The sequence below is a fragment of the Camelus ferus genome, chromosome 23 (genome assembly GCF_009834535.1).
Source record: "Camelus ferus isolate YT-003-E chromosome 23, BCGSAC_Cfer_1.0, whole genome shotgun sequence".
NCBI lineage: Eukaryota > Metazoa > Chordata > Mammalia > Artiodactyla > Camelidae > Camelus > Camelus ferus.
The window spans coordinates 31,952,629-31,971,467 of NC_045718.1; the positions used below are offsets into that span (position 1 = coordinate 31,952,629).

The window sequence follows — 18,839 nt, forward strand, 5'->3', positions numbered from 1 at the left end:
TTAGAACCAGTATTTATTTTGAACAATCCAAAGTCCTAATTACTGACAACTAAATGCTCCAGAATAAGGGTATCAGATAAATATAAATGCCAGGGAGAAATGAAACTCCCAAGTAATTCAAACTCTAAATCTCTGACTCTCTGCTATGGGAGGGTTAGAGAGAGAGAGAAAACAATAACTTTTTAAGCTGGGTATAAATGTGAAAAAAACAACTATACTTTTCGAAAATATAAAATTCAAAATGGCAGGGTGGGGTATTTAAAAAAAAAAGCCAACACTCATTAGAAACTCGAGTTGTTGATTGTTCACATGGAATCTAAAAATATTTCATGGTTTTAAACAAAGTGTTCCTGTATTTTGTGGTTCCCTTTCTTAAACTTTTAGATTTTACTTCCATTTGAAAGGAACAATTGAGGCACTGATTTAATACTATATTTATTAAAGTGTTTTTATTAACAAACTTTCACCAGAAAGTTCTGAGTGTGTTAATACAGCAGGCACATTGGCTTCAATGTTTGGTATCTGACAGTCCACAGAATTGCACTTAACTCTCACAATTCTGCCACAACTTTGTGGATTGTTTGGGCAGGGCCTAAAACCAGCCTCCCCCATTAAATGGTTAAATATAAATTTTGGTTCACTCTGATTTAAATGTTCTGAGTTCACAATGACATCAGTCTGTGACAAGCCCGGCTCCACTTGCCTTTCTGCTTTGTCGGTCTGATTCACTGAACCCGAGTCCTTGTTTGCAGCCCCTCCGCTGCCCTCCATGTTTCCGATGTCTCTACTTTTACCAAGTCCCCTTGGGTGAGTCTCAGGATCACAGCATGCTTTCTGTAAAGCTCCAGCGCTTCTGCAGACAAATGACGATGGCTCTGCCACCTTTGGAAGATGCTCCTCTATGCTCTGAAGGCTGTGGACGCTGGTCTTCCCCATTTTCTCCTGGGCTTGAATGTGCTGCACTGGGTGGAGGAAGAAACCCCTAGACAGAGAATTCTGCACTCCCAGCGGTTTCACTCTGCCCTGTAGGCAGGGACAGTGGTGGATGTGTGGGATGGGATGCATGAGGCCCTCGGGGGCTGGCTGTGCAGCCTTCAGAGGTGCCAGGCCGTTCTGGACATGCACAAAACCGCTCGCAGTCGGAGCACACTGGTGGCACAAGCAGTCAGCCACCTGCTGGCAAGAGCGTGGGCCATATTTCAAATGTCTGTAGGCATCTGGACAGCTACATCGCTGATTCAGAGAGAAGAAGTGACACACGGTGTGCTGCTCGAGAGAGGGCTGTAACAAGGCAGTGCCAGCTTCAGTTTTGGTGCTTTGGTTGAGCTCGCTGTTGTAAGCTGCGTGTACTGACATCCCTAAATTCTTGGCCTGGCTGTTGAAAAACTCCGAGCAGATGTGGGTCTCTTCGTAAGTGGTCTTCTCAGAGGCCGGGCAGCTGTGGGACGCCAGGGGTTCTAATTCATAAAACTCGTGCTCCATTTCAGATTTCTGGCCCCTGGGATCTGAATGGTAAGAGTTCATAGTATGTGTCTTGCTTTGTCCCTTGTCACCAGGACTCGGGGAAAAGGCATGGGAGAAGGCACTGCACTGGAGTTTTTTAGGTAAAGGAATCTGACCACAGGTACCCTGCGGCCCAAGGCACCGGCACATGCACTGGAAGAAGAAGGTGGCGAACGCCCAGCTGATGCACATGATGAGCATCAGGAAGGTGCCCAGCTGGGTGTAGGCCAGGACCGTGGAGGGCATCATCATGGCCCCGGCCACGAAGGTGGTCAGAGCGGCCATGGCGATGGCCGAGCCCATGCGACTCAGAGAGAAGATCACCTTCCCTTCTCGGTCGGCATCCGGGGCCAAGCGGTAGGCAACCCCGTAATGGACGGCAAAGTCCACAGACAGGCCAACTGCAACCGAAATGGTGACCGATTCCAAAACATTTAGCTCCCAGCCCAGCAGGACCAGAGAACCCACGGTGACAAATATAGTTCCAGCGATGGAAATGATGGCATAGAGGCTTATGATGATGTTCCATGTGGTAAGCAGCATCACACTAAAGGCCACAGCCACGGAGAGCCCCATGGCGATGAGGGTGCCGTCAGAGAGGCTGTCCTGGAGGTCATAGAACTCCAGATTGCTGACAAACCAGCCGTTGCTGAGGCCCTCGGGTGCAGAACTCAGCTCACTGGAAATCCACGAGTCCACCTCTTTATAAAAGTGATGCATCTTTTCATAAGCCAGTGTGAAGAGGTAGGTACTCTGGAACTCGAGCACGACTGCCCTGATGGTATCATTGATGTCAAACCTCGGCCCTGGGGTTTTGCTGTCTAAATGGTAGCCCGTGCTCCTTTCCAGCTCCATGATGGCTCTCTTGATGCACAGTTCGAACACCTCTTGCTTATAGGGGAAGCTCCAGTGGCTGCAGCACGGGTACAGGGCGGGCTCATCGCAGTCCTGGTTTTCCATCCACTGCTTGAATGTCTCAATGAAGCAGCTGGTGAAGTCCTGGTCGTCCGTCTGGTAAAAGAACGTCTGATTTCTCAGTTTTTGACAAAAGTGCAAAATCCAGACCTGGGAAGCCGGGCTGGCAATGTTAAAGCTGCTGTCTAACGTCAGCTTCCCCTTGCTCTTAGGGTTGAGCGGGTTGCCGTTGTCTTCCGGGGACACGCCCCAGATGACGGTGATGGGCATGTGGAGCTCCTCTCCGTGGTGCACGCGCTCGAACATGAAGAGCTTTTTGTACTCAGCGTCGTAACGTTCGAAAGGGTGGGACGCCCTGAACACCTGGAACTCGGACAGCTCCAAGGAGGGCAGCTTCATCTTCGGGTTGATGCACACGATGTAGGCCCCACCCACCGTCAAGGCAAGAAACCAGAACAGCCAAAGGTAGCGAAACTTAATGACGATGCACGGCAGTACTTTTTCAAAAAAAATCCGAGATGCTTCTGAGACGGCAAACAGGACTTTGTGGCACTTCTGACAGGCCACCGTCCAGCAGCTTTTGTTATCGTATATCTGTGGCTGGGGCTTCTTGAAGCAACTGAATAGATTGAGAAGATACCGCTCGTGCAGAACGACCACCGCCGGGAGCCACGTGACCATCAAAACGTAGTTCACCAAGATAGCGGTCCCCGCGTAAACCCCAAAGCATCTGATTGCCGTAATATTGCTTACGTAGTTGGCATAAAAGGCAGCCGCGGTGGTGAAGCTGGTGACGAACATGGAGAGGGCGGCGTGTTGCAGAGTGATGCTCACCGTCTCCGAGGTTTCGGCGTGAGGCTTGTCAAACTTGGTGTAGTTCCACACATCACACAGGACAAAGGCGTCATCCGCTCCAATTCCAACCAAAATGATGAGTGCGGTGAGGTTCATAAAAGGGAAAAATTCAAAGTTGAAGACCACGCGGTAGAGAAAATAGGAAACAATCAGGGAACTGATGATTGCAAACATAGTCATCAGGGTGATAAACATGGACTTGGTGTAGACACACATGACTAAAAGCACGATCACGATGGCGATGGCGGGATACACGGTATCCATCAGAAGATAATCCTGAAACAGACTGTGCTTGATGCCGAACTCAATCCCCGTGACGGTGGTGACGCCGTCGGAGGAGTTCCAGTTTTCGAAGTTGTCCAGGTAAATGTTCATCATGCTCTCCCCTTTCTCCGTGGGCGAGAAGAGCATGCTGTACTTTAAGGAGGGCGTGGCGTAGTCCGCGGTCTTCGGGGCCATGAAGTCTTTGTCCACCAGGTAGTGGAGGATCTGGTACACGGCGTTGTACTTGGTGCACTTTCGCGGCACGTTCGTGCACTTGAGCTGGTCCTTCCTCCGGGCCGCCATGTCCCAGCAGTCCGGCTCCAGGGTGCCGTTCTGGTAGTGTTTGGCGCAGGTCCGAAGTAGCTTCAAGGTGTGAGAAACGTCTCGCTCGACGATTTTCTGACAGGAGGACCTGTTGTTGAGAATCGCGATGTAGTTGCCCAGCGTCCAGCTGGGGCAGCAGGAAGCAGCCGTGGTCCTCTGGCAGAGATCGCCGAACTGGGGGTGCGCTCTGATCTGCAGAGACAGAGACACGCGGGAAGGACTGCTGTTTAAAATCAGTTCACTGAAAGGTCTGAATTACGGTGGCCTTGCGGGATAGGAAAGTCACAGAAGCTAAATCAGCATCCTCTGAATTTGGTATCAGTTTGAATACAAGCTGAGAGTCCCCCACCAAAGCTCTCTTAATGTTGCAGAGGGTGCATTTTGAACAACAAACCACTGTTTGGGGATGACACACAAGTGTGAAACAGTTTCAGTCAATGCCAGCTTAGTTTCAAAAAGGAGACAAAATTAACACCTCTTTAGTAAACACGCCTGTTCAAAGACACTTTAAAAAGCAATACAATGGACAGGCTGTGAAGCTCATGTATATACACTTATGGGATTAATTAAGAGAACAATTGTCCAATTGATATAGGAAACACATTTGTGGCTTTGCCTAAACTTTCTGGTAGTCAGCATGAAATTCTTGGTGACAAAGGTACTGTATTTCAGTCAACTTAGTTGGAGGCAAAGATGATATTCTCTAGAAAACTAGCAGTGAATCAAAAAGTGATTCTGTCACTGTGCTGTACATCTGAAACTAACATAATATGATAAATTAACCGTATTTTTTAAGGTGCTATCGCATAACAAAATCTAGATAAAAATTGGGAGATATTTTTAATTAGGTAAAGACTTATTGGTATTACTCTGTGTGCACTTTAGTTTAGGGTTGTTTAATCAAAAGTAAGTTCAAGATGTGAAGGCAGGAAGGGCCCCAACCAACCACAGGAAAAGTTTGAAACCAGTTTTTTAACCATCTTGGATATTCATGGACGTAACTTTCTCTAGTTGAAAGTTACGGAGCAGGGACTATAGTGCCTACAGAACTAGTAAATCTCCTTTTTACAGATTTTTGACATTTCAAAATATTGTTCTCTATACCTACTTAACCTAATGCTATATATTTATATCAATAAATACTGTATATTTAACTATAAAAAAAAGTGATTCTGGTGGTATCAGAAGAAATGATGTCAAAGATGCATGGAAAACCTGGAATAAAATTGTGTCCTGATATATGAGTAGAAAGGGGAAATGTTTCTAAATTTAAAGTATATATATGATTTTAAATACACATATACAGTTCCTAAGTAGGAATTTAATTATTTCTTCTACATCCTTCAAAGTTTATTCAAGTAGACTAAATTCCCTTTTGGGGAGCTTTCTCTTCTGGTTAACAGGGTCTGCTGCACATTAGCAAGTATAACAATTCTGGATTTAATATGGACAGTATTTCACTTAGAACACTATTCCCGGAGAAAGCTTTTCTTCTTATGGCTGTTCTTGTCATAGAAAATTGAAAAAGCGTTCCAGTGCCAAATCTGGCATTGCTAAGATTAGAATGAAGCCGGCACAATTCCACTGCCTTAAAAATCTATAAATTATGTGAATGGCCCTTCTTCCCTGAAGATGAGAAGAAGAAATATTCCCTCGCTGTTGAGGCTGTCCAGAGACCTCTCTGGAAGTGCCAGGGCTAAGGACGACCACTCCTATCACATTCCCTTATCTCTATTTAAAAAAGGTTGTTCCAGGGCAGAAACTCCAAAGTTCAAGAAGGGCGTGAGGATTTTCTTTTCTAATAAGATTAAAACCACCTTTTTATTTAAGTAGGCTTGATGAACCATGCATTGAAATATTTTCTCATGAACCACGTTACCTGAAATTAAACAAGCCCTGGCTATAAGGATACTTTCCTGGAACTAACCCTGCGGTGGCGACCTGTGGATGACATGTAATTGGCCAGCTACTGGGAATTGCTAAAGTTGGGTGACCTGTACAGAAGATTTCGTTCTACTCTTCAACTTTTGCATCTGCTTGAATATTTCCATAATAACAAGTTAACTTTTTTTAAAAAAGAGATACTCTATTCGGGGTAAAGAAAAATGAATCAAATGGGTTGTTATACAAGTGTGCTGAAATAATGTTCATTTTAACAAAGGCTTCATTTTTAAGCTCATTTTTAAAGAGTGATAATTATTTGACATTCATAAGAATACGATAAGTAATATGTAATTGTTTCTAGGTGAAAACATTCGCATATGTTAACTCAGGGGAAACTGAACCACCTAATAAATAACATGAAACCCTAGAATAGCATCTCTCAGATAACCAGTTTTACTCCACAAAGAAATAATAGGCGAGTCCCTGGGGTCAGCCTAGGGATATGAAAGAAAGGTAATGAAACCACAGCGTCTGAGAGTTTTCAGATGGAAGAAAATGAACTGTATTCATTATGAAACCCACTATCAGCTAGAGGGAATGTGTCTGTACTTGCTGAAATAACCAGTTGCCGAAGATAAAGCAAACAGGGTTGCCAGCTAAAACGGGGAAAGAAGGCACAGAATTCTGTCCTTGAATAACCTTTTCCAATAATTGCAGGTTTTTTTTAATGTGTGTATCTGACCAAAGATTAAAAAGCTGGCCATGATAAACATAGACCAAATACAACTTTGCTGGATGCTATCAAAAATAAATGTGAATAGGCCTTGGGAGGGGGAGGGGGCCAGACCTCAAATTCAAAGGTGGTACTGACTGATGTACAACCTTTGGAAAACAGTTTTTGAGGAGTCTCTTACAGGGTAAGACATAAGGACAGAGAAGAGACATCTACCCTGAGCTGGATGCCAGTTCCCTGAACCTACAGGAATGGAGCTCAAGGACTATCTAGGCTTTCGGGGGGTAAGGCCACGTGTCCCCACTCAGCCAGCCAGCCAGCCAGCCAAAAGGAAAAAATATTTATTGAGCACCTACGCAAGATGAATAAGGAAAAGTGGTCCTGCCCTCAAGATCACAATGAGGCAGGGAATCAGACAAGAAAACCAATCATTGCAATTCAGCATGAAACGCAGCACATTACAGGTAAGGGTCTACGTGAACCTGTGGAGACCGCCAAAGTCTGTCAGTGCGATGGGACAGCGGCCCTAACAGCCGTTTGTGACTGAGACAGTTTAAATACAGAGTCATAGATTATATTGTGGGGCTTAAAGAGCTTGGCAAGCAGGTATATATATCTTCATGCAGAAGGCAGCTATATTTTTGCCATAGTTTTGGCAAAGGGATTCATAGGAATGATTTAGAAATCTCTGAAGTTTATAAAAATAAGAATGGCATTAGTGAGAGCAATTTCGTCTGACTCTCCTGAGGAACACAGCCTTTTTCATTCTAGGTATTCACATAGGGGTGTTTTAGGGAACCATTTTTGCTCATGTGCTTATAACATGTCTTTGCACACTTCCCTAGTTAGCTGGGGTGAAGTTGGCTTAAAATGGGAGTAAAGGAAGAGGAGAAAAAAGAAGAAACCAGCAGAGTTTTAAATGATATCTTAAACTTGTAAAACTTTGGCTAAGTTGAAGATATGTTAAGAGGCTGAAAAAGGAGAAAAGGGGAAAAAATTCAGTGCTTAATACCAGGTTCAGTCAACTGCTGGACTCTCCTTCCCCACGTGGCTGAGTTCCTCCTGTATGGAGTTGAAGGGAGCCGAGAGAGGAAAGAAAAAGGCAAACAGCAAGCGCTCCATAGTCCTCTTTAAAACAACATTAGAAAACACATTTCTGGAGTCCTCTAAGCTGTAGGGAGGCTCCAGCTGGTCCATAAAAGCTACCCTAGTAAAACGGGTCTTAGGCACCGAATTTTAACTCCCTTCTTTAGGATGACTCGTCTGAACTCCAACTGCTGCAACACGCAAAGGCTAAGAAACAGGGCAAATGGTTTCCAGCAGAGTCAAGATTAGAGAAACACACTTCCTGTTACTAACGACTATCTGCCAGTGCACCCAGTAGGAACCAAAGTGCAGGGAAAAGTTATGAAGAAGATCAAGGGAGTCAACTGAGGCTCCTTTTGAAAGAGTCTAAGAAAACAAGCATTTCTGTGGGGAGGTAGACAACAGCATCAGAAACAGAAGCTCTTCACTTTGGAAGCCAATGCCTGTCTGAACTCTAAGTGGCATGTAATTCAAATGAGATCGGGAGTCTGAACTCAATGTGCTATAAACACAAGACAGGCGACAATTGAAACATCTGGTCTCACTGCGATATTACACTGATTACCAGACGTTTTCTGGAGTCAACCCACCAACAATTAAGCTCTTCTGCTCTGTATCATTTGGTGTGTGTCCCATTCAAATTGATGTTAATAATCAAGTGCTTAGGTCAACAGCTAGGATTTAGAGGGTGGGGGGATTGCCAAGTGGTCTCAGGACAGAGTTTACTCAAACCACCATAACAAATAAAAATCCTAAAAGGCTCCAGAGCTGGGAGACTTAAAAAGGTACAGTCATAATCTGAAATCTGAACTGTTAACCAGTAGTTATTATTTAAGATATCACTGGATACATTATCTCAATGAGAAACATATATTATTTTGGGTTCACAGCAGAGTTTGAACTAGACTATAAGGGCATTTGCAATTGACAAAACAAATATTTATTTTTGGGGGGGATAATTAAGTTTATTTATTCATTTATTTATTTTTTATGAAGGTACTGGGGGCTTGAACCCAGGGCCTCCTGCATGCTAAGCATGTGCTCTACCACTGAGCTATACTCTTCCCCCACAACAGTAGTAATTTAAAAAGTTAAAATTACAACTCTGTTCCTTGAGGTAGAATTCTGGGGCCCTGAATTCAGTTTATTCATTTATTGGCATGGATCTATATTTGGCTTGCCAGTTCATTCAGACATGTGAGTCTGTTCCTCAAATTTTCACAAGAGGATCACAAATCATTGAGTTGTGGTCGGGGATTACAGACTTGAACTCATAGCTCTCCAATCCTTATTACGAGCCCAGTAGAGAAAAAAAAAAAAAAAAAAAACTCAGACAAGCACAGTACATCTATTCCTTTAGACAGTCTAAACTTTGCAAATGCATCAAACTGAACCATCAGAAACCACGTATTTAGATTTCATTGCTTTATCCTGTGTAGAAATGCTTCTATAATGCTTTCCTGCTACCAAACAACCTGAGATATGGTTTACAGATCAGCTAAGATTCAGTACTGTACTTCTTGTAAACCTGCTGTTAAGAACTTTCTTCACATCACATGTCCTTTATGAAGCCTAAGGGGAATGGTCATTTCCTGCCTTAGTATAAGGGAAAGGCGGGCTTCTTCTAAAAATCAAATTTGTTACCCTATTTATATGACTTTTGTCTCTGATTATGAATTCCTTTTTGCTCTGGCTGCCAGGGAGGTTGGAGACAAGTTTGCCACTCACCACCACTCAAATATTTGGAAATGCGGGATATTAATGCTGACTTTTACCATCTGAAATACATATATACACAGTGTTCACTTATAAAAACTGTAATGGTATAGTACTGCTTACTGGCTTTTGAGTCTTTGAGTCCATTAAGATCTAACATGTACTTACAGAATAAATTGCTAGCTCTTTAAAAAAATTTTTTTTAATTTTCGAGGTGGGAGGTAATTAGGCTTATTAATTAATTAATTTATTTTAATGGAGGTACTGGGGATTGAACCCAGGACCTCATGCATGCTAGGCATGACCTCTACCACTGAGCTCTACTCTCCAGCCTTGCTAGCTCTTTTTTAAAAAAGTACCTATTCGAGGCCATGATGATTCTTTGAGGTTCATTTGTGTGGGAAATGGCACATACAGTACAAGACAAAACAAAACTGGGGGGCAGTGATATGTGTTATGGAAGCATGAAGAATGGTGAGCAGAGGCACGACCCTGGAACTAGACTTGGCCGCCTTCAAATCCTGCATCTGCCACTTACCCCCAGTGTGAACCTTCCTCATCTATAAAATAGGCAAAACAACAGTGTTTCATTCATAATGCTGCCATGAGGATTACATGAAATAATTCATTAAAGTGTTCCGAACACTTCCTGACAAATATCAACAACACTCAGTAAACATCAGCTATTAATCAGCTGAGTGAATTCAATCACTTCAGAGTCTTCAAGGGAGGGAAGATCTAAAGACCAACTGCAAGGGCAGAATGAGGACGAAAAGGTATAGAAGTTAGTGAACTGTTCTCATCCAAGGCGTGATTATCAAGTAACCCGACTGACTTCTCTAAGCTAAACTTCTCAGCCGCCAAAAGGTGTTATTCCAGGGTCCCAGGTCCATCGTGAGGGATGTAAAGGGTGCAGCGTAAAGTCCTGCACAGAGCAGGTACTCCGCATGCATACTACTTTAGAGTCCTTTAGAGTTCACTTTCTGTATGAGAAGGGCTGTAACCCACAACAAGAGAAGTATGTTCGCAGCTTCCAAATAACATGCCGATAGCTGTAGAACAGAAGGAAATGGGACCACTGGTTGAGAAACTTTGGGCTGTTTATAGATGGTTTGTGACTTTGATCTATTTGGAGTTGCACAGAGACAAGATGGCACGCACAGAAAATCCCGATATCCTAATCAACGGACAGTTATTTGCAGAACATATAAGCAGCCTCTCAGAATGAAGAAAAAAGCCAGGAGATCTGGGACTAACTAACTAAGTGACCTGGGTACTTCTGTCAGCACAGTGAGAGTGCCAGTCTGTAGGTGATCTCAGAGCGTCCTTTCTACCTCCTATTCCATCGAGAAACCCTGTTGATAGGACAGGTGACTGCACTGGGTTGTCAGGCTGGCTCTTAGCAGGGCATGTGATTAGATTATCAACCGACCAGTGATTTGACGTTCTAGAATTATGCTAAGAACACCATGAGCTCCTTTTCTGCCTGGTTACTGTGCTTGGACAAGTGCATTAGTGACATCAGGCAGCAGTTTCTACTTGGATAAACTACCTCTGAACATGTGAAATTGACAGCTTTCCCAAGCTCAACGGGTGACTTTCCGTTTTCTGGGACTGACATCTTTTGGCCCTAGAGGAAGTGCTTGTCTCCTCGCATCCTTCTGTCTTACAAAGCAGCACGGTGTTTAGAGTGCAGAACAATCTGGATTGGAACCCTGGCCACTTCCATAGATAATGTATTTGTCCTTTGGCATCTCCTTTCCTAGCCTGTGCCCTAAATTCCCCTTTGACAGTACTGGCCCCAAAGACCCACTGATTGCCAGAAAGGTGAGCATTTCACTGCACAATTAAGATGCTGACAACTGCCTTGGGGGTAAATGGAGTGAACAATGAAACTAGATTAGGAAAGAGGAAATATAGCAAACAAAGAAAAAAAGGCTTAACAATTACCTGAAAGGAAATAAGCTGTGAAATAATACAGAAGACTATCATGTACAAAGAACACAGTGGGAAAGGAAAAAAGAGTCTTTATTAAGGAAGATAGTAGGTTTTAAAAGTGGGGGAACAGAGACACTTTGATCCTGGGATCGGAAAGAATGCAAAGCCAGCCTGCTGGTGTTTACTCCTCAGTAGGTAAGCCGCTTAAGTGCTTTGGCAGTAAAAGGAATTTTTAAAGTATAACCTTACTTGTACTAAATATATTTCAGTTTTACTTTACATACCCTTGAATTATCTACATTGCACATTGATTTAATTGCAGGTAAATTCCACAGTGTCTCCCCTCCAGCTGAAGTAAATACTACTCTGGAATATCGGTCACCTGGTGATAGGAGAAAAGAAAAGAAAAAGGGTTATAAATTATTCATTTATTTCATAAGACTCAGCATTCAGAGACAATTCAAACTGGGAAACCACATAGGCAATTCATTAGCAGTAGGCAATCCTGTGCTTCAACAAATTCCTGGAGAAAATGTTAAAAAAAAAAAAAAAAAGAAAGGAAAGTAATTTTATAATATTGCTTTAGCTCAAAGCCTTTGTCTAGTCACTATATCTTAAAATTCATAGGAGTTATGTAACAAATCTAGTTCTGATCAGACTGTAATTAGGAAGAATAATCCGTAGGAACATTCAGCAGAAAATTAACTGAATGCCTGCCTCTTCATTTCACAATGCATCACCATGATGGTATATAACATCGAAGGATGATGCCCTGGGGAATATCAAGAATGGATTATAAAGATGTTCTCTTTGGCAGCTAACTAGAGAGCAAAGATGGCAGGTGATCAATTTCAAAGCACTAAAAACAGTCAACTAAGTACAGAATGCTGGCCAGGATTACAGACACAGTCCACATTCTGACTGAATGTTCAGAGTTCCAGAAAAAAATTTTGGAGATCATACTAATACCAAATATATTTCTGAATAGGGAGGTTGTGTGATATACTAGAAAGAGCATGGTCTTTGGAGTTAGAACTGGGTGTAACCTGATTCTGTCATTTACTACCTGGGTGATCGTAGGCAACTACCAACTTCCCAGAGCAACAGTTCCCCATCCGTAAAATAAAGACAGCAGCACCTTCTCAAATAGGTGTGAGACTTTAATGAGATCTTGATAAATAGGTGCTCAATGAGTAGTATTTCTGCTTCCTCAGCCATTAAAAAAAATTAATATGAACCAACTGAAACAAAGCAGGTTAGTTTTCTATGATCTAAAATGCCCAATTGTGCTGACAAAGAAAATCAGTTTGCAAATTTATGAAAACAGTTTTATTACATGAGCTTTTATTCATGACCATGAAGTTTTCTTTAGTAAACTCTTGCCTTCATCCAATGGCTATTAACATATGTCGATTGATTCTGAAGACCAAAACAAGCCTTGTGGCAACTGGCACATTTCATTCTTAAAGAGCCAGTGATGGCTTTAGCCAAGGCAGAACCTACTACTCATGGGACAATACTTAGCATTGACTACTAAAATGTATACAATGTATTCATGAATGTGCTAATGTTCTTCCCAGTTAAGATATTAACTGACAGATGTTGGTTAAGCAGTATATGGTAACACTTTGAGAGAAATAAACTAGTCAAAATTGTGCAACTAACCAGTGTTCAACTTTTCTAATATGTCTTTTAAAATTAATTCTTGTTTTTATTGAAGTGTAGTTGATTTACAATGTTAGTTTCATGTGTACAGCAAAGCGATTCAGTTATATACATACTTGTATTTATAAATTTTTTTTCAGATTGTTTTCCATTTCTCTCATTACCAGAAATTAAATATAGTCCCCCATGCTATACATTAGGTCCTTATTGTTTAATTGTTTTATATCTAATATATGTTTTAAAAGAAGAGACAGAAGAAGAAACTTGCATTGCTTTCTGGGATCAGTTAAACATTCTTTCTAATCTCCTACTTTCTATTACTATATAGTGAAACAGTGTTCAAAATAAAGACCCTGTGGTTTGACAAGATCTAGAAACATCAAAGACCCAATCAGGTCCCCCCAGTGATTTATGGAGATAGGAAAATACACGTTTTAGAAGGACTTTCAACAATAACAAAAAGCTGAAACCCAAAAAGCGTCAATGTTAATATTCATTTAATCAGAAATTGGAGTTATCCACAATTCCTCATTCGTAATCATGAGGGCTAATCAATGACTTACAGACTTAAACAGGGTTCCTAGAGACCGATTACCCCTTCCTTCCCCAGCAGCGCAGAGGGACTGGACTAGGGTGATGCCAGGCCACAGCAGATTTTGTTCGGTGAATTTGCTGCCAACATTTTGAGATCTAGAGATTCCACATTGAAATCTGGATTCCTGACAGTATTGGGCCCTTGTTTTTTCAAGGCCATATTCTGCTGCACCGTCACCTCCTGCTGTCTGACGCCCAGCTAGCGTTTCTCATTCATCCATGAGCTAGGTCCCTGAGGCCTTCCAGCTTTGGACCTCTGGGCTTTATTTTGTTCATTTCTCTCCCTCTAGTGCTTAGTGATGAGGTGGGCACAAGAAGGCTATTAATATATGCTTTTTGAATGAATTAAAAATTTAAAAATTAATACAGTAGATTATTTCAAGGTTCAATCCAAAAATACATACAAGGAATTTTTCAAATGACTTGAGATTCTGGGCAGTGTCAAGAATTTGTATTAGATTTATAGCATTCTTAAAACCAAATATAATTCAATCATCTCTTTCTTACTAATTTTTAATTCTAGGTAAAGAAATTCAGATTAGTGGCTGACTGACCTAGAGAAGTAAAATTACAAGTTAATTAAGCTAAAATCTCTTGAAGCACAGCAGAAAAGAATGAGGCTGTGGGACCAGCCACACACTCCTGGCGGTCTAGACTATTAATCGTGTTCAGTCCCAAGTGCCAGGGAACGGTGAGAGGTTTGTCACCCACAATGTCACTCACTCGGAACGTCGCAGAAAAAGCTGTCTTTGTGGAAGTTCCAGTCCACTTCTCTTTTCTCTCTTTCATAATGATCGTCTGACCATCTATCATCCCGATGGCTGAAAGGGAACAACAGTTTGATCTTCAATAAAGCCCTCACCATTTCAAGGCTGACAAGCCTCCCGGTAACAGTACATCCTCAAAGTCATGGCCTATTTACCACATGATATTAACTTGGAAGGATTAACATAAGCAACCAACATAAATTCTTTCACTTCTGAAAAAGGGAAAACGAAACCCCAAACCCTCACTTTTTCGTCCTCACACAACAAAATCTTAAAAGACAATGACAGTTGGAACAAATTTGGTGGCCAAGATTTCGAGCCCACACACTTCCGATTTAATCTGTTTGCTCAGGCAATGTTCAAAAGTGGAATTCATTAGCTGCGTTTTGTCTCAAAGTTAATAAATGATTACCTTTTGGCTTGTTCATCTGCATATTTAAAGGGGTAATTTGCTAATGTTGCTTTGTATCCTGTATTTTTCACCATGTTATTCCATGTGACCAGCCTCTGGCCTATTGCAGTCCCTCTTGGTTCAAAACCCTAAGGCAAAATATTACAAATTCCCATTAGTGTACTTCATTTCAGGCCAAGTACAGTCACAACAGCTTGGGAAAGCAACGTCAAGGTGATGTATAGTTTTCAACAGAAAATATACACGTTCCTCTCAGCGACTCCAGAGGTGAACTGCATTAAAGCAGATGACTTGACCTAAAAATGATCACCTATTTACTGTGACAAAATGATCTGATTCTTTGGTAGCTTACATGTCTCAGGGAAGAGGAAAAAATAAACAAACTTATCTGAAGCTTCTTTTTCAAATTCATACCTAAGCATTTAATAAATACTTATTTTTATGTTCTAAAAAAATCACGGTCAAATTAAATTGTTTTGCATGTAGTGGCATTTTACAAAGAGTTTACCATTATCTTTGCTCACATTTTCCTCACTATTCCACCCCAGAGAGACATTTACTTAAAAACAGACCCTGCTATTTCTTAGTTATACTAAAATTCCTTACAGTTCTTTGGGGCAAGAAGTGACATTCAGTCTTAAAGATTCTATGAAAATGTTTTTACAGTATGCAGATTCTCCAAATTACTGTTTTTTAGTTTAAACACGGAGACCAAGAAGCAAATTTCCAGATTTTTGATGGTGAGCACGTTCCTTGATCCTTTTTGTGAACCTGAGAGCACTGCTATGTCTTCACCTTCCTGACAGAGAGCTGTTTACTTACTGATGACTTGAGAAAGTTTTAAAAGAAATGGGATACTAAACAACACAGTGCAGCATGTATTAAAATGCTTCATCTTTTGAGATGATCCTGGACTAGAGAAAATAGATAAACAAATTCTACTGGCTCAATTCTCCTTACCAGCAATGGGTCAGAGAAGTCAGGAAGCTCTGGCACTAATACGCCAACCAAGGCACAGACCACGATGAACACAGTGCACATGCCCAAGACGACCACAGGCCAGTCCGCTATCAGGGCCGCGTAACTGCAAAGGCAGGGAGAAGTCACACAGAAAGCCTCTTAGAAGCAGAGCAAAGTTTTTTGCTACCTAAGAGAGCAATTTGTTATATCCTCATATTTCAGACCTAGTACAGGGATTTATCAATAAAAGACCTAATGAGATTATAAATATTTATATGTAATTGTAGTAGAAAATTAGAAGATCACTCTCCTTTCATTTTTGTGATAAAGCAGCAGTGGTCATTGTTACAGGCCATTCAGACTCAGAATAATGTCCATTTCTTTTTTTCCCCATTTTTTAAATTGAAGTATAGTCAGTTTACAATGTTGTATTAATTTCTGGTGTATAGCATAATGTTTCAGTCATCCATATGCATACATATACTCCTTTTCATATTCTTTTTCATTATAGGTTACTACAAGATATTGAATATAGTTCCCTGTGCTATAGAGTAGAAACTTGTTGTTTATTTTATATACAATAGTTAGTATCTGCAAATCTTAAACTCCCAATTTATCCCTTCCCACCCCCTTTCCTCCCTGGTAACCATAAGTTTGTTTTCTATGTCTGTGAGTCTGTTCATGTTTTGTAAATAAGTTTGTGTCTTTTCTTTTAGATTTCATGTATAAGTGATATCATCTGGTATTTTTCTTTCTCTTTCTGTCTTACTTCCCTTAGAATGACAATCTCCAGGGTCATCCATGTTGTTGCAAATGGCATTATTTTATTCTTTTTTATGGCTGAGTAGTATTCCATTGTATATGTATACCACAACTTTATTTCTGACAAACAACATTTTATTGCTACATCTGCACCTGGGAAAAAGAAGATCTTAAATCTCTACTTCCTAAATGGAAAGAAATATATTTTAACAGAAGATCCATCCTCCTTGGACTCTCTTCCAGGACTTTTGTTTCTCCAGTTATTCCCTTCCTCCATACTTTTATTCCATTAGTTCTTGCAAAAGAACTTAGCCCATAAACAATTTCAAAGAGAAGAAACTTTAAGAATAACCAAAGCAAACCTAAAGCTTCCCATAAACCTATTAACTTTCCTTTTAGCTATAACTATAATGACCATGTCCACTAGACTATGAGTTCCATGAAGGCAAAGACTTTTGATTGAGTGAGTGAGTGAGTGAGTGAGTCTACTATCAGTGCCTTGAACAGTGCCTTTTAAAAGGAGTTCAGAAACTATTGATTGATTAGATGAACAAACACCCCTGAACCTGCCCTCCCTTCACTCTCCAATCAAACTGGCTTTAGTTTCGTACTACACCTCACAAACTCCTCTCTGTTACCAAATCTTACCATCAAGCTATTTCTTCCAGCACCCTCCCCACACCCCCAATCACCATCTTCCACTGAAAGACCTGTTTCTGGGGCCCTTCCATAAGATCGTGGGCCATCCCTTATTAACTTGACGCTTCCAGATCTCGATACGAACTGAGTGCTCAACAGAAGTTGACTAAACTGAACTTTTCTCAAATTCAAAATGTACCCTGCCAACTTCAGGCTACTTGAGTTTTTTATTGAGAAGAAACATTTAACTTGTCAGCAATTACTGTGAAGTTCTCAACAGTGTTAGTTACCTGGGCTGCTCTGATGGCTATTTCTGGCTCATTTGAAATAGGCTTCTTGCTAATATATTTTGAATTTTTTCTTCAAAATCATGCCAGTGGTGTAAAGAAAGCTGGCGGCTAACAACGGCATTCTGAAAAAAAAGCTACTATATGTCTCTAAGAATGGACTGATTTTTATATTCTAATCTCTCAACTTCATAGATCTGGCTTTGTGATGTTCAAATTAAATTTTAATAGGGAAGTTAAAATATAACATAATTATGCTTTAAGGGAGCACTTGCACAGGCATTTTTCATTATTGTTCCTTTAAAAGCAACCTTGGGAAAATAAAGAATAGCCTTGCACCCAGTAGGAGTTCCAGTTGCTCTTATGCTTTGCACAGATGATCATCTCATTTAATTCTCACCACAACTTTATGAGATGAAACTGAGGCACAGGCGTGTTAAAGAACGTGTTCAAAGTCACAAGCTAGACCGGCTAATAAAACAAGTCCTGGGGATGTAATGTGTAATGTACAGCACGGCGACTATAGTTAATAGTACTGGACTGTATATCTGAAAGTTGCGAAGGGAGTAGATCTTACAAGTTCTCATTACAAGAAAGAAAAAAAAATTTGTAACCGCGTGTGGTGCTGAATGTTAACTAGACTTATTGTGATTATTTTGCAACATATACAAATACCAAATTATTATATTATACACCTGAAACTAACATAAAGTTACATGTCAGTTATATCCTCTCAATTTTTTTTTTTAAGCCACAAAGTGAGGAACCTAGGTAGTCTGGTTCTAGAGTCTGGCCTTTTAACCACGATGATATTATTTCTTGCTTCAAACACAAGAGAAACAAAAGGCATCAGGAATTTGCTTCCCAAACTTGCTACTGATGCTTCTCAAAATTGACATGTGAAAATTAAATTCATAAGCCACACTAATAGTTAATTCCTCTTTGCAAAATCACCTCGACCCAAAGGACTTTAAGTTTGAACATTATTCACTAGATTGCAAATTCTGGATTTAAAAACTCATTAAGGAAAAATTACGCTTGATAAGATGGAATGACTTTTCAAGAATAATTCTGAATGTAATGAAAACATGTAAATCACAATATGCTGATTGTAGCTGTTCAAATGTAAACACCAAGTGGTCAGAAGCTTTTGTATTTCTAGAACACACCCAACGCTTACAGACTCTACACTATATTTCCGCCTCCACCAAATGCAAACTAAGATGAAAGTACCTGGTTTGAAGCAATAAAGTCCTTTGTCAATAGCACATTTGAGACTTTCTGTTCATTGCTTCAGACTTAAAAAGAGTCCTTTACATTTTTAGACCTTTAAAATATCAGCCCTATGAAATGAAAATGGCCCTGGGCTTATACAATTACTCATTATACTTTATGTTAAATGGATCAATTTTCTTTCAAATGTATCAGAAGTTATGCATTTTTACCTACAAATATGTTATCAGTAGAGGGCGGTGGGCCCCAAATTGCTTAGTTTTCCTACTGTGGTTTAATTTACTCATATAATGACTTTTTGT

General features: G+C 40.8%; 1 protein-coding gene across 6 annotated transcripts in view; it reads right to left on the reverse strand.

The window, feature by feature from the left end:
- Positions 1-418: 418 nt before the first annotated feature.
- The window catches only part of DISP1 (dispatched RND transporter family member 1), a 174,450-nt gene continuing 156,029 nt past the window's right edge, over positions 419-18,839 (reverse strand). For all 6 annotated transcript variants that reach the window (XM_032466641.1, XM_032466642.1, XM_014562150.2 and 3 more), the window contains 5 exons: positions 15,617-15,740; positions 14,657-14,784; positions 14,201-14,298; positions 11,503-11,600; positions 419-4,053 (listed from right to left, as the gene is read on the reverse strand). In XM_032466641.1, coding sequence (XP_032322532.1) covers positions 439-4,053; positions 11,503-11,600; positions 14,201-14,298; positions 14,657-14,784; positions 15,617-15,740 — 4,063 coding nt within the window. In that variant the 3' untranslated portion in view covers positions 419-438. The remainder of the gene's footprint in view (positions 4,054-11,502; positions 11,601-14,200; positions 14,299-14,656; positions 14,785-15,616; positions 15,741-18,839) is intronic.